This window comes from Gossypium arboreum, chromosome 4 (assembly GCF_025698485.1).
Source record: "Gossypium arboreum isolate Shixiya-1 chromosome 4, ASM2569848v2, whole genome shotgun sequence".
NCBI lineage: Eukaryota > Viridiplantae > Streptophyta > Magnoliopsida > Malvales > Malvaceae > Gossypium > Gossypium arboreum.
Window position 1 is genome coordinate 6,594,628 of NC_069073.1, and position 18,306 is coordinate 6,612,933.

General features: G+C 33.3%; 4 protein-coding genes across 5 annotated transcripts; 3 read left to right on the forward strand and 1 right to left on the reverse strand.

Moving 5' to 3' along the window:
- The first annotated feature begins 1,142 nt into the window (after positions 1-1,142).
- Positions 1,143-7,070, forward strand: LOC108453312 (mitogen-activated protein kinase 20). The gene is made up of 10 exons (XM_017751338.2): positions 1,143-1,947; positions 2,931-3,339; positions 3,753-3,880; positions 4,000-4,059; positions 4,899-5,048; positions 5,133-5,288; positions 5,423-5,634; positions 5,784-5,885; positions 6,214-6,350; positions 6,450-7,070. The coding sequence occupies exons 1-10, from the start codon at positions 1,924-1,926 to the stop codon at positions 6,890-6,892; spliced, it is 1,821 nt and encodes a 606-aa protein (XP_017606827.1). The 5' UTR covers positions 1,143-1,923; the 3' UTR covers positions 6,893-7,070.
- A 941-nt stretch (positions 7,071-8,011) lies between these two features.
- LOC108452236 (peroxisomal and mitochondrial division factor 1) lies at positions 8,012-9,664 on the forward strand. 2 transcript variants are annotated; one of them, XM_053026531.1, is made up of 2 exons: positions 8,012-8,219; positions 8,718-9,664. In XM_053026531.1, exon 2 carries the CDS (start codon positions 8,736-8,738, stop codon positions 9,522-9,524), a length of 789 nt encoding a protein of 262 aa, XP_052882491.1. In that variant the 5' UTR covers positions 8,012-8,219; positions 8,718-8,735; the 3' UTR covers positions 9,525-9,664. The 2 variants fall into 2 exon arrangements, with proteins under 2 accessions (XP_052882491.1, XP_017605495.2); XM_017750006.2 differs by lacking the exon at positions 8,012-8,219 and adding an exon at positions 8,432-8,596.
- A 2,222-nt stretch (positions 9,665-11,886) lies between these two features.
- Positions 11,887-15,132, forward strand: LOC108450405 (phosphatidylglycerophosphate phosphatase 1, chloroplastic/mitochondrial). Its single transcript, XM_017748010.2, has 5 exons — positions 11,887-12,765; positions 12,876-12,953; positions 13,221-13,294; positions 13,382-13,489; positions 14,847-15,132. The coding sequence occupies exons 1-5, from the start codon at positions 12,084-12,086 to the stop codon at positions 14,961-14,963; spliced, it is 1,059 nt and encodes a 352-aa protein (XP_017603499.1). The 5' UTR covers positions 11,887-12,083; the 3' UTR covers positions 14,964-15,132.
- A 1,330-nt stretch (positions 15,133-16,462) lies between these two features.
- Positions 16,463-17,743, reverse strand: LOC108452680 (taxane 13-alpha-hydroxylase). The gene is made up of 2 exons (XM_017750481.2): positions 16,786-17,743; positions 16,463-16,706 (listed from the first exon to the last, which is right to left on the reverse strand). The coding sequence occupies exons 1-2, from the start codon at positions 17,741-17,743 to the stop codon at positions 16,507-16,509; spliced, it is 1,158 nt and encodes a 385-aa protein (XP_017605970.2). The 3' UTR covers positions 16,463-16,506.
- Between the last annotated feature and the right edge of the window lie 563 nt (positions 17,744-18,306).

Here is an 18,306-nt window from a genome sequence, read left to right on the forward strand (position 1 = left end):
AATGATTATATTCACTTACCTCTGATTTCATTATTTTATATTAATTAATTGTCAATCTGATTGAAGTTTACCAATTATAATTAGCAATAAATGGATTTATTTTTATTTTTGTTATTTTTTTATTACAAGTCCAATCGAAATGTATAATATTTTTTATCCGATTATTGTGTCAATCATATTAGTTTTTAATAGGGTGAGTAAACTTCGATTCGATTTGAAAAAATTCGATAAAAAGTTCAAATTTTGAATTAATTAGTTCGAGTTATTTGAGTTAATCAAGTTATTTAGTTCAACTCGAATAAAAAATTAAATTTTTTGGTTTAACTCAAATATGAATTACACAACTCAAGTTATCCGAAAATTCGAATAAGACAAAACAAAACTATGTCGTTTTGATCAATGTTTATATTTTCTAGAATTAAAAATCAAAGCCATTAAGTTAAAAGGTAAAATTACGTCGTTTTGATAAATATTTACTCATTAAGTTAAAAAGTAAAACCATTATATTATTTATGTAGTTAAATAATCTTATACTTTATCTACTAGTTAAATAATTGGTCCATATAAAAGCAACATTAAGTATATATAATAGGATTCATTAACTCTACTTGACTTAACTCAAATTTTTTGACTCAATTCGATTCAATTTAATTTGAAAAAGATTCAAATTAAGTTCAGTTATTAAAATAAGATTCATCAACTCGACTAACTTAAAATTTTTTGACTCGACTAGATCAAATACTCACCCTAATTTTAATGATATAAATGAATAAATTTAAAAAAAAAGTCATTTTGCTTAAAAATTAATTTATTTTTAAGTTTATTTAAAAATTATAATACTAGCAACTATGAAATGATGTGTATATATATATATTTTTGTAAGCAAACATGATGTGATTTATATTTATTTGAAAAAACAGAAAATGAAAGAAAATTTGGAAATTATGTGGTAGTGTCCGCATAAACAATGAATGAGATGATGATGAGATTTTGATCATACAGTTGCGTCAACCAAAATCTACGATGGTGATTGCGCTTCCACCATCCCATCTCATGAATCATCACGTGGAAAAATGACGTGTTCCAAATTCTGGAGATTCCTAACCCTAACAATTATAATTTAATTTAAAAAAAAAAAGGGAGGATGCCCCCGAAACAGAACCTTGGAACCTTTTCCCCAAATCCACTCTAACTCTCTTACTTTCCCAACCAAAAACTCCTCAATGCTCACAGTATTTACATCATCTGCCACTCTTGTATCCAAATACACTCCCAAATACGTATAAAAATACCCCTAGATTCATGCCACAAAAAAAGAAAAAAAAACTTTAATATTTATTTATTAAAGAAATAATTTTATTTTCTCTTTCTCATCCTCTTTCCTTTCTGTCGGTGTTCAGATCTTGCAACCTCTGCACTCTTCATTCACACATTTAACTTTTTTATATATAAATATACACATATATATGTATTTTTATTCTTTCGTTTCTTGTTTCAAGAAGATAAAAAGGAGGCGAATTTTGGGTTATTGGTTAAGTTTTTGAAGACTTGAAGGGAAAGTAAAAAAGAAAAAAAAAAAAGGAGGAAGAAAAAGAAGTGTTGGAAGAGTAGTTTAGACTGAATTATCAAGGAGAGTTCTTGAGAGCTACTTTTTTTTGTATGGTGGTTGAATTGCAATGCTGTTGTAAAAGAAGGAGAAGAAGAAGAAGAAGCAGATTGTATGAATGATTTAGTTTGGATTTTATTATGTTGGAGAAATCAATGGGATTATGGACTTGTGATTCGGAGTCGAGGGAGATGGGGCAAATGTGGATGATTTCTTAGATTTTCTTCTGTTTCTTCATTCAACTTCTCCTTTTTCTCCTCATTGGGTTTTTACCATCTGTTTCTTTGTGATCTGGGATTAAATTTGGATTCACAAAAATGCAGCCAGATCACCAAAAGAAGGTGATTTTTCATTTCTTTTAATCCTTTTTTCTTTAAATTTATTTTGGGTTTTTGGGAGTTTTTATTGAGCTGTGAAAATGTTGGGTGGTTAGGTGAGACATATGGGATTGTTGTGTTTTTGGGTGTTTTGTGCTGTGTGAAGATGTCGCAGATATTTTTAGTCAATGAAAGGAATGATTTTATTTTTAGATATTTTCCTCTTTGGTTGAATTAAGTAGAATGCGTTTCGATTATAGGGAGGGAGAGATAAAACAGCATAAATTTAATGCAATATATATATATTTTATTTGGAATATCTAAGTTTCATTCTTTTTCTGGGATGCTATCTTTTGAAATAAATGCTTTATACTCCTCTTTGATTCTCATTTGAGGCCAGTTTTATTTACTTTCTAATATCAATATATATATATTCTTCCTAAACTTCTTCTCTGTTTTAAAATGGTTGAGTTTCCCTGCATTTTATATATGGAAAGTAGGGAATCGTAGTCCATTATTGTTACTTTAATAAGATTGTCTTCCTTTACAACCTGTTTGTTATACTGCCAGTCTGATACTGGATTCTACATATAAAGAATTGTGTTTTAAATTTTAATTGTCTTTTTCTTTTCTCCTTACATCTTGAAAATTAGTTGCCTCTGCTGAAAGTAATTGCTTATTGCTTAGCTTATGAGTTTAATATCTGTATGATCATATAGTGATTGAAAAGAAGGAAATTGTAGGGAGTTTTAGTATTTAGTTTTGTCACTGATGTGTTGAAGATACTTTACTTTATTGATGACATTGTGGTATTCTTTTTTTTCTTCTTGTTTGTTAATGATTGCATTTTCATTATCTTTTTGTCCTACATTTGTATGGTTTTCTTTTTTTTTGAGTTAAATGGACTGCCTTTGACTGATTCACCATATGCATGTCGTTACTTTTGTCTTGTATTGTTGAAAAGTTATGCTTGGGGATCTTGTCTTATATGTATTTTTGTGCCACAGAGCTCAACAGAGATGGACTTTTTCTCTGAATATGGTGATGCCACTAGATTTAAGATTCAAGAAGTTATAGGAAAAGGCAGTTATGGTGTTGTGTGCTCTGCAATTGACACCCATACTGGTGAAAAAGTGGCGATCAAGAAAATACATGATATTTTTGAGCATATTTCTGATGCTGCCCGAATTCTTCGTGAGATAAAGCTGCTCAGACTTCTTCAGCATCCTGATATTGTTGAGATTAAACACATTATGCTGCCTCCATCCCGCAGGGACTTCAAAGATATTTATGTCGTTTTTGAGCTCATGGAGTCAGATCTTCATCAAGTTATTAAAGCTAATGATGATTTGACTAGAGAGCACTACCAGTTTTTCCTTTACCAGCTACTGCGTGCATTGAAATATATTCACACTGGTAATTTTCACTCTATATTGGCTCGACTGCATTTGCTGGGACTTTCACTTGGTTTACAGCTATATCTTTTTCATCTGACCTTTTCAATGGTAACGACTGTTTGTTTTATATGCCATAACATTTGGTAAACATTTTTCTGGTAAATATTTTGTCTAGTCCGAATGTCCAAGTTCTAATTATTTTTAGGTTTCCAAACTCTGTTTTCAACTTTAGCAAATCTTTTGTTCTTTCTGTTGTATTCATCTTTGGTAACAACTGCTATTTTTCTAAAGTTTGTCAGTGCTATTTTGCTAATTCAATTTGTTCTCTGTTTTCTGTTTTCTTATATCACCCTCAATGTCTTGTGCTGTGGACAGGTTAGATTATATTTGTAGACTGCAGAATGTATCTGATATTTGCTTTTTTGGCTGCAGCAAATGTCTACCATAGAGACTTAAAACCCAAGAATATTTTGGCAAATGCAAACTGCAAGCTTAAGATATGTGATTTTGGTTTAGCTAGAGTTGCATTTAATGATACACCTATGACAATTTTCTGGACGGTATGCCTTTTACAATTACCAGTCTTTGATGTTTTCAGATTATAACTGTTTCCTACATTTATCACAATAGAAAGAACTGGTTTGCTGATTTTATGGACTTCTTTGTTGGGCATTTTCAGGATTACGTTGCTACAAGATGGTATAGAGCTCCAGAACTCTGTGGATCCTTTTTCTCCAAGGTAAAGACGTCCTCTTGCATAGACTTTAAAGATTGGAACTCTACAAACCTAAAATCATGTGATGCATTTATTCCCTGTATGAGATCATATTGGATGAAGCTATATTAGTTCATTCTGTGGTGCATGCAATGTTCTTTCTAGTTGTTCAGTTTCTTATGTATATCTAAATTTTTAATTTGGATCAAGATTTGAATTTAAAAGTGTGGCTATTTTAACATATGTTCCTGTCTAAAATGCATATAGGTGAATTATTAGGTTGATAAGAACTTCCTAGCATGTAGTACTGAGCAATTTATATCATGAAATGATTGCTTTTTGTCTGCCTAGATGTTCCAATGCGAAATGAATGATTCAAAGTATCTAACTTTATGCTAATATGAGTTTTCTGAATGTTTACTGAACTCAAATTATTTTCTAGTACACGTCATTCCCACTTCCATACTTTTCAAATTTTAATGAATGCAAAGTTTTTTGAAATGGTGTGTGTTGTGTACTTTTATCCATATTATTTTATCAAATTCAAATATGGTTTTAGCAGAACATTCAAAAAACATTTTATTAGCAATGTAGTATGCGAGTTATGATATCCTTCAGCCTATATGTCCCATCCCGTATTAGCAACATATAAGATGAAGCATTTCACAATGGATTTCTGTTCATTTTCCAAATTTTGATTCTTTTTCTTTTTACTTTGAATGGTTGTTGCATGATTGGTTTTTTTTTTTAATTTGTGAGGTTTTGATTGGCGTTCATATTACTTGGAATAAATGCTTCATGGTGGTGTTACTGTTTATTTTCCGATCTCTGATTGCTATCCTTGTTGCTTAAAATTAATGCAGTATACACCTGCAATTGATATATGGAGTATAGGGTGCATCTTTGCTGAGGTATTAACTGGGAAGCCACTTTTTCCTGGTAAAAACGTAGTTCACCAGCTGGATTTGATGACTGATCTGCTTGGTACACCTTCATTAGATACCATCTCTCGAGTATGCACGTCAAGACTTCTGAGCAGTTTTTTGATCATACAGACATAACTGCTATTAACTTCTTTTTCTTATTCTTGTTCACAGGTTCGTAATGAAAAGGCAAGAAGATACTTAACTAGCATGAGAAAAAAGCAACCAATCCCATTTGAACAAAAATTTCCAAATGCAGATCCTTTGGCTCTACGTCTACTGCAAAGATTGCTTGCCTTTGATCCAAAAGACCGGCCAACAGCTGAAGAGGTCTGTGGTTGTTGGAGAGTATTGATTTCTTCCCTGACAATTTGTTGCTGCAAATTTTCTTTTAACTACATAAATGATATCAATCCGCATTGTGAGTTTATAACACTAGCATCTTTTAATTTGGTATGTTTCAGGCCCTTGCTGATCCTTACTTTAAGGGGCTGGCAAGAGTTGAGAGGGAGCCTTCATGTCAACCAATTACAAAGATGGAGTTTGAATTTGAGAGGCGAAGGGTCACAAAAGATGATATACAAGAGCTAATTTTCCGTGAGATACTGGAGTACCATCCTCAGCTGCTGAAAGATCATATGAATGGAACTGAGAGGACAAACTTTCTCTATCCAAGGTTTCATTTATTGTTTATTCATTGCTTTTCTCAACTTACCAAACTTCATTAATAATCAATCTGCTGCTGCTTGTAGTTATTTCTAATGTATAGTATTAATCAATCTGCTGCTGCTTGTAGTTATTTCTAATGTATAGTTTTTAATGCAGTGCGGTTGATCAATTCAAAAAGCAGTTTGCACATCTCGAGGAAAATGGTGGTAAAAGTGCACCAGTTATTCCACTTGAAAGAAAGCATGTCTCCCTTCCGAGGTAGATATTATTCTCTACCTTTTACTTTCAATTTTTCATTTCATGGCCGAACGTGTGCTTGTGGACTTCCAAAAAATACTATTGATGCACTTATAATGTATGGTATACAGGTATAGTGTAGTAAAAAATATTGAGAGCCAAATACCTTGCTTCTACTTTTGCAGTGGAAATGCTCTTCAATGAGCCAAAAGAAAGGAAAAAGGCTATTGGTAGAGCATCATTTTTTTATGTTACCTTTTATTGGAACTGGTTGGTTGTTCGTACAGCAATTTTATTTTATTTTTGCTTTAATCTGATGGTTGAAACTGTAATCCTATGAATTTTACAGGTCAACAATTGTACATTCCAATACCATTGCCCCTAAAGAGCAGCAGCCAAGCCTCAAGTCCTTAAAAGAGAGACAAAATGCAGAGGAGGCATATCAAGCCTCAAAATCCTTGCAGGCACAACAAAGAATCCCACTAGGTATGTGTAATATCTTAGATTATCCTAGCACACCCTTCCTTCTGCTTCTGCTCGCTCTTTTATTTTTGGTGCTTGAACCGACATATTTTCTCTATTCAGCTAAACCGGGAAAGATAGTAGGCCCCGTTGTGCTGTATGAGAATGGAACAATCATGAAAGATGCCTATGATACGAGAACGTTCATAAGAAGCACAGGTCTTCCACCACAGGCTGTCCACCCTGCATATACTTATTCAAAATCTAACACTGGAAATCAAGAAAGAAGTGAAAGGGAGTTGCCTTCCCAAGCTAAACAAGGTCCTCAATGCAGCATGGCAGCCAAATTTTCACCGGATATAGCTATAAACATCGACTCGAACCCCTTTTTCATGACCAGAGTGAAGAAGGTGGAGCCGGCTGACAATAGAATCACCAATGATACGAACTTGCTGCAGCCAAGAGGTCATTATAGTGGAATAGGTGTTGGTGCAAGTGCTGCGGCAACAGGCCCTGCTCAACGGAAGGCGGGAACGGTTCAATATGGCATGACAAGGATGTATTAGTGAAAGATTAGGGGAAGTGTTACGAAGTAAATGGATCCTTTTGTTTAGTGGAGTCTGTAAAAAGTGAGGAAAGCTAGCTTTCTCAGGTAAACCATAGGCTCTAATGGGAAAAATACTACATGTCATACGTTTAATTTTATTATATAGAATAAAAATAATAATAACACTCTTCGTCCAATATTAATGCTATTGGTTTAATTACATGCAATGTAAGATTGGTGATGGATCATATACTCGTGTTTGATTCAATCAATAAAATTTGGTACTATCATATCACTGCGCTATACACTCATGCTTGGTTCAATTAATATATTTTTATGATATTGGTTCATTCTAACCTATTACCAAAAATATGAATTTATATATTTGTAGATTTTAAGTGAGGTTTGTTTATTGAGTGAATTAAACGGTGTGATCAATTCATTTATTCATGTTTTTGTTAATTAAATAAATCATTTAAAATTAGCTTATTTCCGGTTTATTGTATAATTTATAAATTATCATTGTTTATATTTTTATTCATTTATTAATGTTTTTATTCGACCTCGAGGCGAAGCCTCTAAGGGTACCGCTCCTACGTGCATGACACTAAACTAATAATTTATCCTTGATCTATCTGGAGACAATTTCTCTCAAATTTAGGTTGGCAGTCTTTGATTCATTTCTGGAACTTTTATTTTAACGGATAGGCCGCTAAGCGATCTTCCCTTAGCTGACCTTGTAACCATTTAACAAGTTTTAATATTTTCTCACGTGTCTTGCCATAACCGCGGACTCTTACCTTTTACTTACGTACATTCTTTCCTTCATTCATCTCCCTTCCTGATATCCTTCTACTCATAAATTTTAATCATTAATCACATAGATGGGTGTTCAATTACCGGTATAGATTCTCCTTTTCACCTTGGACTTATAAGGTACTCATCTTGCCTACCACCCTAATTACCTTTTAGTTTTGCTGCTGTCAAGTTGGACTCAAAAATTATCGCCGCCGAGAGAGTGCTGCGAGACAAGAATAGGGATTGGATTTTCGAGTATAACCATTATTTAGGGAAGTGGTTAGTCTTTGATGCTAAATTATAGGGTATTTTAGATGGATTTATTCTTCTCCAAAGACAAGGGTTCAATAGGGTGGTAAGTCAATCTGACAGTTTGCAGACAGTCTTAGTTATTAAAGATAATACATCAGTGGATTTGAGTTCTACGTTACTCAGGTGGATCCAACGGATTTTGATGCAAGGAGGACAATGGATTCTTAAGCATATTCCTAGAGAGATCAACAAAATTGCTTATTGTCTAGCTAAAATGACTTCTGAGGGGGAGACAGGTATGCAGGTGTTTGATAATCCACCTGGAGATATTCTTGAAATCTTATCTTCTGATAAAACAAATGGCACTTTTGCCTAGTTTAAATTAATGTAATAGTATGTTTTGTTTATTATCACCAAAGAAAAATTATAATTGTTTAAAAATATATTCGGATAAATTTATTTAATTAAATGAATAAACCAATCACAATTTAAAATTTTAAACCAATACAAGTTCAACACGAATAACACTGAGTTATACAAATATTTAATTACTAAATATTTAATTTTTTAAAATTATACGCAACTCTCACCTTAATTTTGCTAAATGATTTTTTTTTTTAACTTTTCTCCGGTTATCATCGTTGCCGCCTCACCATTCGTTCCTTTCGAAACCGTTATTTTCCCGGATTTTCGAATCTAAATTTTTCTTTTTTTCTTCTTGACATTTTCATGGAATTTAAATTTTTTTTAAATTTGGTTTTTATTTTTCATTTTTTTCTCTGTGATTTTTGCAGGCATCCAAAGAAAAGAAAATGACGAGGAGGAGCGATGAGAATGAAGCCAAACTAAAGGAACTGTCTAAAAAATTGGAAGCGCTTCAGAAAGAAAAGCTTGAATTGAGGAACGAGAACAAGGAGGTGAAGGAAACGATCGAAAAACTGACCCTAGAAATCGATGAATTTCGGCACAGGGAAGTAGAAAGGAAAACAGAAACGGATCAATGGGAAGATGAACTGGTGCTGGAATCGCTGGCCTCGAGATCCGCCGAACTTGAAAACGAGGTTTCCAGGCTGCAACATGATTTGATAACTTCGATGAGTGAAATAGATGAAGCGAACAAGGATGCGGTGGAGTTAAAACGAGGATTAGAGGAGAAAGCGTGGGTGATCGAAGGAATGGAGAAGGAAATCTCGGAGTTGAAGAAAGAGAAATTGGAGATCGAGAAGAGGGAGAGGGATTTGGAGAGGAAATTAGGGGTTTTAGAAGTGAGGGAAACGGAAGAGCGGAGTAAAAAAGTTCGACTCGAAGAGGAAATGAAGGAGAAAGTAGATGAACTCAAGAAGAAAGCGAATGCACTCCAGGCGGAGGTGGCCAGAACCAAGGCTGAGTTGGACAAAACCAATGCGGAAATAGTAGAGTTTGAGGAAAGGGCCAAGTTGTTGGAGTCTAACATGTTGCAAGTGAAGGAACGGGTAGAGGGGAAGACGAGTGGAGCCATTAAAGGGAGGTCGAAGGTTAAAGGTTGGTTGTTGGGAGTGCCGGCGGTGGCTATCCTTTTTGCGGCTGCTGTGGTGTTTCTCTGTAGTAGGCAGCGGTCCTGACTAACGATTGCTGCAGTGGAAGATGAATGAGGTTAGGATTTTTTGTTTTTAGTGTCCAAATTTTTTTATTCTTTTTGGGTTCTCAGTTTTGTTCATGCGGACTTCAGGTTTACTGTTATAATTTATTTTTTAATTTTCAATTGTTTGCTAGCTCACAATTTTAAACCTATGAATAAATTTTCATTCTATTTTTAAAAATAAAATAAAAACGATTTTTTATTATTTGGTTTTTTAAATAATTAAATTTGAATTTGAGTTTATTTGAATTTTATATTTCAAATAACTCAAACAATAAATCCTGATAAATTTAAAAATGAGCTTTCTTGGATTTAATTTTGAAAATAAACATAACAAAAATTATAAAATAATTTTTAAATTCAAAATATTTATAAACATTCTAAAATTTGTACTTTTTAAAAATTATATATATTTTAAAATTTCTAAAAATTTCTAAAATAATTTAAAATAATAATTTTGGGACTTTTTTAATTTAATTCATATATTTTCACTTGATTCGACTCAACTCAAATTGACTTGATTCAAAAAAGAAATTAAATCAATTAGGATGATAAAATATGACCCGTCAATTTAATTAACTCAAAATTTTTTTTACTCAATTCGACTTAATTCAATCGAATGTTTACCTCTAAATCTCGAAAGTGAAGAATAAAGATAATTAATTATGAAATTAGTGTTTCCATCAATTATATATGAATTTGATTGGTAAAATCAAATTTAATCAACAAATGTTATCTTCAATTTATTAATTTTTTACAAGCAAGATTAAATTATCAAAATATAACAAAATATTAAAAGTTAAATTTATTATTATATCAATCAATACATTTTCGATATAAATTGAATTGTCCTTTTAAGTGTTTTTTAGTTTACTTTTTATCTTACTATAATTTCTTATCATATCTTTTTTTTATTTAATGTTTAAAACTACTCATAACTCCTCTCTAACCCTTCGATAGGAGGATAATAAACTTCAGTGTACTTGAATTTACGTCCGTCAGCACCAACAATAATACCGATGCCAATTGAGCTCTCAATTAAGAAAAAAACTTAATTTTTAATCTTTTGATTAAAAAAAATGCACATGACTTCTTCAATCGATTAACAAACATCAAGTTTTCACATTATCGATAGGATCATGATTTTTAAATTGACACAGTACAAGGATTTAATTTTTATAAATTAAAGGACCGGGACATATTTGGCTAATCTATAGGGATCATCGGCGAAATTAGACTTTAAAAGGATTTTTTTTTGAACATAGACTTTAAAAAGGATTCATTATCTATTTATGGGGCTTAAATGGATGTGATTATTATATAATTTATAAAATATAAAAATTAAATCTATAAACTCTATAAGATATGTATGTGAGTGGAAATCATATATTTAAAATATAAATTTGTGTTTAAAAATAACATATAATAAAAAAATAAATGTTTAGATTTGAAATTAATTAATAGTAACACATTAAATATGTACGCTATTAAAATAAAAAATAGATTAAATTGTAAGTAAAATAAAATTTAAACACATAAATACATTAGACTAAGAATTCTAACCGAATACAATTATTTATCATGGTATTATCATCAATCCTAAGTTAATGTCGAGTTAATTTATGGCATCATCTCAATCAACAACATTATTAATATAATTGGTGTTGGTTCAAATCCCTCCATATAGGCATATGTTTTTTTTATTGTTTTTTGAAATAAAAGAAATTAAAATGTCCTCGAATAATATTACTTATTTTAAATACAAAAGAATATTTTGTAATTTTCTTAACCGAGCTGGTGTCCGATTAACTTGTGACACCAATTCAGTCAAAGATTTGAATAATAGTATGGATATAAACTATTATAAAAATATTAATATTTATTTTTCAATCTCAATCGAATTTAAACTTGAAATTTGTGAATTCTATCTATAAACCTAACTCGAATTTGGCTCAGGACCAACTGATGTCATGGTCCATATTCAATGTTTACAAAAAAATATCTACCAAAAAATATTGTAAAAAAAGTGTTAAATCATTATTTGGGGCTTGAATTTGGTAACTTTTCTTATATTGTGGTTTGAATTTTTTTTGTTAAGGTTAGGTCCTAAACTTGGCAATTGTTTCTATATTGGGGCCTGAATTTGACAATCATTCTCACAATAAAGCTTGAATTTTAGGGCTTTTAAGGACTAACTTGGATAAAAAAAATTGAAGTCTTAATATGGGAACATTTGTCAAGTTTAGAGTCTAACTTGGACAAAAAGAAGTTCAGGCCCAATGTGAAAAAAATTACTAAATTTAAGTCTCAAAATGTGATTTAACCAAAAAAAAAATGGTGGTAAAATCTAAGAAACGAATCAATGGTTGGCGGCGAGGCAATCCTCATCCCTCAAGCGCACCGGACCCAAGTGTTGGTCGAAAGTTACCTAAAGAACTTCACTTCAAATTTTAATAAAATATAATTGCATTTCTTTATGGAGTAATTACAAAACAATTACATTATTGAACCACAAAAAAAATTGGAAAACAATACATTGGAGATGCAGCCGGTTGTACTTGCTGCATTCCCCAACTGCTGCTGCTATCCCCTTCCCATCCACTTTCTTCATTTCAATTTCGAACACAAACCCATCAATCTTTCCTTCCCCAGGACCCAATCACAGTTCAAAACCCTCTGTTCGTTAGCCCTCCCTACTACAACAACCCACGACTTCAGCACACCCCAGCAAGAGAACCCCAATAGAACCAACAGCTACACATACCGAGATCAGAAATCCACTTTTCTCCAACAATTTTACTCTACCTTCAGCCAAAAAACAGTAAGCAATCAAGACCCAGATCCAGATAACGAAGAAAAAGAAGAGGATAAACATCCTAAAAAGACCAAGTTCTTGGGTTTCCTAAGGGTCATTTTCACAAACATGTGGTGGACGGATTTGAAAGCGGCTGTGGGACAAAGAATCAATGTTGAAGGCCTTGTGTTTTCGGTTCGAGTGTTCGTGAAAGACCGTCACTTGGCGTTGCCGCATGTTGCAGTGCGTGATATAAGGTGCATTAATTGGTCTGAGCTCCGTAGAAGAGGGTTTAAAGGTGTCGTCTTCGATAAGGATAATACGATTACTGTTCCTTATTCTTTGACGCTTTGGCCTCCTCTCCGTCCTTCCATCGAGCAGTGCAAAGATGTTTTTGGCCCTGATATCGCCGTCTTTAGTAACTCTGCTGGTGATTTTTTTGTTTGGCTCTTTGAGATTGAGTGCTTTTTATTCTTTACTGACCCTGCCTTTGTGCAATGTGCTGATGTTTTGTTTCCCCCCTTCTGTTGATCAATTAAGGTCTTTTAGAGTATGATTATGATGGTTCAAAGGCGAAGAAACTGGAAGGGACTATTGGGATTAAAGTAATAAGGCACAGTAAGGTTTTTTCCCCTTTCAGTTCAAGCTTCTAGTTTTAGTCTGTTACCAAATTCGTTTCTATAGCATTTATGAAGAAATAAATAGATTTTTTACCGTATTTAGTTTCAATCCTATATTAAAACATTAAGCATGTAAAAAGCTTGGGATGAATTACAATTGCTGCTAAAGATTGTAAGGTTTAGCACACAGGTACTGTTACTTTATGTCAACAATGTTTAGTTTATCTAGAATTGATTAGGGCCTCCATCTGACATGTCTTTGTAGAGGTGAAGAAACCAGCTGGAACAGCTGAAGAAATTGAGAAACACTTTGGATATAAGTCGTCACAACTTATCATGGTATGTAAAGGGTGATAGAACAAACTAGGTGGTTGATTTTGTCTTGTTTATGGATTATGTTGCTGACATAATTCATGTTTATGGCAGGTGGGTGATCGGCCCTTTACAGATGTTGTTTATGGAAACCGAAATGGATTTTTGACTATATTGACTGAACCTTTAAGTGTTGTTGAGGAGCCATTCATTGTTAGGCAGGTTGGTTATCCTTTCCTTTCCTTCCTTCAGATTACTTCCTTTTAATTTTAATTTTTTGTGCTCTAAAGAATCTTATTGAACAATCTGAAAAGATGAGATTGAGTCAATCCCTGGGAAAGTACCTTTGTTCTCTTATTATGAGGGTGACTTGCTGCCGAAGGCTAATCTCGGAAATTAAACTTTAGTTGTTCCTAAGATATTGGAACTTTTCTCTATTGTTCTTGTAGACCAGACATCCATTTACTTGCTATTTTCTATTCTGTGTTCTCGGTTTGACTGCTAGAGACTGTCTTCTAACCTAAGCTTTTTCTAGTTAAGTCTTTTAGGGTTCTGCAACAATTCAATCTGTGACTCTTGATGAAATCTTCAACTCTCAAAATAAGTCTTCTTATGTCTAGATATATAATGATGAGAATTGTAGTGGTGAATTTTTTGTTCCTCGATATAATGTTTTGTTGATCACCTAGATCTTGGTTTTCCTTTCTTTGATGGAACTATTTAATCTCTTCCAGTTGTTACTAACTTGCATCTTGCATTAAAGTGAAATGTTTCTTCTGGCCTTCCTTGATATTGGATTCCATTGCCAGCACTACATTAGGAAAAAATCTGTGTGGAAAAATTTCATTCCCCAATATTTTTTGTTGCATGAGGCTTGAGTTAGTTTGCTCATATTTTTATGGATTTTATCTATTATGGATGTCCAACAAACTTCCTCTATCTAGCAACAATTATTCACTGGTAGATAGACCACTTGTTTTCAAGGTGGTTATTTCGATAGACAAATATACTGAACATGGAAAATTTTTTAATCGTCCTCTTACCATTTTTAATTAATTACAATCATGAGGCATTGTTGGAAAGGCTTTTCACGTCAGGAGGATGGGTTTGGGAAGCTAACTGCTAGAGCGCCTCTAGAAAGATTGGATGCAATGAAACTACTATGAGCTATTTGTTTGTTTTAGACTCTCTTGAACGTTTCCTTCTTTCTAATGTCAAACATGAAATATTTTGGGTTCCATATATGAAATAATGTGCTAAAATTTTCTAGTGTGAAGCATATGACTATTGATGTGCTGTTTTAATCTTTTAATAATAAAAGCCAAGTCTCTGTTTTTCTTTTCTTCTTCCCCTGAATTTGCTAGTGTTCTAAATGGAAAATAAACGTACAGTGCAGTCAAAGATGAAATAATATATAACATAGATAAGACCTTGGTGAAAAGATGATCTGCAATTGTCTTTTCTGTTTTTGCTTGTTTATTACCCTTTTCATCTCTGCTTTGGTATTGTTTTATAGTATGTATAATATCTGATATTACTTTCAAATGCTTGATGAACTGTAATGACTAAATGTTTGCAGGTGCGGAAACTAGAACTGACCCTTGTAAATTGGTGGTTTAGAAGGGGTCTGAAGCCAGTTAGTCATAAATTATTATCAGATGCCACACAGTGTGTGAAAGATCCACATCCCCTGTAAGAATGTTGTGGATTGGATATAAGTGGAAGTAATTGTTTATGTAGCTGATGACAAATTTTTTAGTCGTGATTATTTGCTTTTGCCAACCATCTGAATTCATTAATTCTTTCATTTAGTACATCATAACACATTAACTGTTATATTGTATGTTAATAGTTCCCTCTAAAAATGTACTGTGTTGTTGCTATTACCCGACAGGTGCATTTTGTCGGGGATTTTGTTGCCCTTTAGCAGCAGTTACCTGAGTAAGTGTATAGGCTTAGGCTGCGTAACATTTGCAACTCGTTTTATATTCATTCTCCTTCAGCAGCTGTTACCCAAGTGTATTTATGTATGTATACATGGGTATATTGAAGTAGGTTTGTTCAAGGGTCAAGTTATTGGTTTGGTTCAGTCGGTAGGTTTGGAATATGAGCTCCCTTTGTGATTTGGGTTGTTTACTTCAGACCCAGGCAAAGGATTTATAAAATTTTGGGTCAATCTGGCATTTTCTATAGGCACTTATACATTAAAAGTGGATGGGAAAAAATGAAAAAGAAATGTTATATTTTTGTTTCTTGCTTTATATAAGTTTTGAAACAAATATAAAAATCATATTATTTTAACATTTTATGCTTTGCAGTAGATGGTAAGATAAAATTATAAATATTGAAATCACTTATGAATTTTGATTTAACTTGCAATTTGATACATGTAATCGGACATATGAAATTTTTATTGTGGTTTAGATGTATACATAAAATTTTGATTTTAATTAAATTGTATACATTTAAAGAAATAAATATATTAATTTTTATATATAAAATAAATATAATTATTTATATATGTAATATGTCAATATTAAATGAATATGTTAGCTATTTATGAAAATTAAATCAAATGAAATTATATAAAATTAAAGTTTATTTTTAACATTACCTATTTGATCAAAGTGAGATTTATACTTTTGGAATTTATTCTTTCTATAAATTATATCTAGCTCCTGTTTTACTTGTATATATAAATTTCAATGGAAAATAGTGAACTTTTCATATAAAAAATATAGAATTATATTTGATTTCATTTCCTTTGAAAACAATTGGTGTTGAAACAAATAGGGACAAAGAATAGAAAAGAATATATTTAATTTGTGTACAAAGAAAATAATTAAATAGGGAAAAAAGGGGAATCAATTTGGGTTTGTGATAAGCTTGGGAGAAATGTTGATAGGCATTCCCTTAGATGGAAGAGGGAGAGGATCCATAATGATTGGCTCATTTGGATGGAGCAATGACCAATGGTAAGCAGTGACTACGTAATGCAGGAAGATCAATATATTCAACTTGGCCAGCTGATAGCCAGCACAAGTTCTTGGCCCTCCACCAAAGGGAACATAAACATAGGGCGGCACGAATTCCTGGAATCTGCTGGGATCATAACGTAATGGATCTTTGAAATATTCCTCATTGTAATGTGTTCCATACGCTGTCCATAACACCTGCATGCGCCCATTTAACACGACAGAAAACCAAAGAAATTTATGACGACAGCTATATAAGCTACGCTACGTACGTACCTTCCATCCTTTGGGAATGGTGAATCCTTCATATTCAATGTCCGCAACTGTTTTCCTAAAAGACCCGAAGATCGGAGGGAACAGCCTCATGCATTCTCGTGCAGCTTGCCATGTGCGCTCCATTTTCTTCACGTCCCCTAATGTCAGCATTTCACCTGCCTTTTTTGTCTTCTTTACTTCATCATGTTCTGTCAAAACGAATGAGGGTTTCATCAGCAGGGAATTAAGGAGGAAGGAAAGCCCAAATACTGATATTACTGTTATTACCTTGAAGGATTTTGGAGTAGCAGTCTGGATGCTGAGCTAACATTTTGAAGGTCATGGCAATGGCGAAGGAAGTTGTATCATGAGCTGCAAACACCAGCAAAACTACATTGTCAATAACCTCTTCCTCACTGAGTTCCCCTCGAATCATTGCACCCACCAATCTTGAGAGTAGCATACATCCATTTTCCTCTCCAACCATGCTGCAATTTTCCATTTCTTTTCTCTTTTCGTCCACTACTTTCTCCAATATCTTTACAATCTCCGCCCTTGCTTTCTTGGCTCTTGAAAATTTAGAACCAGGGAAGTTGAGTGGTGGAGCAAAAGCACCTTCCAAAACCCTCTCGAAAGTGTCCAACATTTGTGGCTCCACATTGATCCCTAGCAAGCATTCGAACACCATGGTGAATGTCAAAAGTTTGGTTGAACAATAAAGCCTAACACTATCCTTTCCCTGCCAGTATTCTTGAAGGTGTAATTGAACTGCCATGCATATTTTAGGCACTAAAGTTTCCAACGCTGTACTGCTGAGGGAAGAGGTTATTAAACCTCGATGGAAACGATGTTGTTCCCCTTGTTTCTCCATGATTGAGTTTTTCCCCATGAGCTGAACTGACGATGAAGGCCATGAGCTTACCACCAACTTGAACTCATTCGACAATATGAACCGGTTGGCTTCGGCTCCATTTACAACAACAGTTGGTGATCCCATGAGGCTTGTTTTGAAGATTTTCCCGTACTTGGCAACGCGGGGTTCGACGAACTCCTCGAACAACCGGTTACTGCGTTGAGCTTTGTAGAACTCCATTGTTTCACCTATCAATGGCAGTCCAAGCTGCCCTGGTGGGAGTTTCCTCTTTGCACCATAACATCGTTTCCTGTGTTTGAAGAAAATGGTGGAGACCATTGCTGCTAGACAAAACAAAATCCAAGAAAGGAAACTATTCATCTCCAAAGCCATTTTCCTTTTGGGGAAGGGGGAGGGTGTGTGTGTGAAGAAAATAGACTGAGAAGCAAAGAAATTATAGCTGATGAAGTTGTGTGTGTTGATATATATATATAGTATTCCTGCCTGGATATTGATAGTCAAACTCAAAACCCCATTTTGATTTTTCTGAAAAAGTCAACTAATCATGCATCCATTAACCAGAGTAAACATCATTATATATAATTTATTAACAGAGGTTGACTTGGATGTAAAGACTATGATGAAGAAGGGTAAGAAAGCAGTGAACATGGACATTGCATGTGCCTGATTCAAGTTGCTGATACCCTTCACCGTCCTCACAATAACAAATACTAATCATCATAATATATCTGAAAATTTTTCATTACCTGATGGTGCTGAGAATCGATCCCTTGAACTTGTTTCAGTGTTGTAGAATTTTTATATTTTTAATTGTCAGAATATCCCTAGAAATCTGCAATCTCCAGCAGAAGAAATATATTTTATCACTTGCAGACAAAGTCAAACTGAATAAAAATGCAATATTTTTGACCGCCCATGCTGCATCACTGCAACAA

Coding starts and splice junctions, on each gene's coding strand:
- LOC108453312 (XM_017751338.2), top strand. CDS start 1,924: ATGCAGCCAGATCACCAAAAGAAG. Junction 3,340..3,752: donor ATTGAAATATATTCACACTG/GTAATTTTCACT, acceptor TTTTGGCTGCAG/CAAATGTCTACCATAGAGAC. Junction 5,049..5,132: donor CATTAGATACCATCTCTCGA/GTATGCACGTCA, acceptor TCTTGTTCACAG/GTTCGTAATGAAAAGGCAAG.
- LOC108450405 (XM_017748010.2), top strand. CDS start 12,084: ATGCAGCCGGTTGTACTTGCTGCATTCCCCAACTGCTGCTGCTATCCC. Junction 12,766..12,875: donor CGTCTTTAGTAACTCTGCTG/GTGATTTTTTTG, acceptor TGATCAATTAAG/GTCTTTTAGAGTATGATTAT. Junction 13,490..14,846: donor AGCCATTCATTGTTAGGCAG/GTTGGTTATCCT, acceptor AAATGTTTGCAG/GTGCGGAAACTAGAACTGAC.
- LOC108452680 (XM_017750481.2), bottom strand. CDS start 17,743: ATGGCTTTGGAGATGAATAGTTTCCTTTCTTGGATTTTGTTTTGTCTA. Junction 16,707..16,785: donor CTACTCCAAAATCCTTCAAG/GTAATAACAGTA, acceptor TCGTTTTGACAG/AACATGATGAAGTAAAGAAG.
- LOC108452236 (XM_017750006.2), top strand. CDS start 8,528: ATGATTTTTTTTTTTAACTTTTCTCCGGTTATCATCGTTGCCGCCTCA. Junction 8,597..8,717: donor CATTCGTTCCTTTCGAAACC/GTTATTTTCCCG, acceptor TGATTTTTGCAG/GCATCCAAAGAAAAGAAAAT.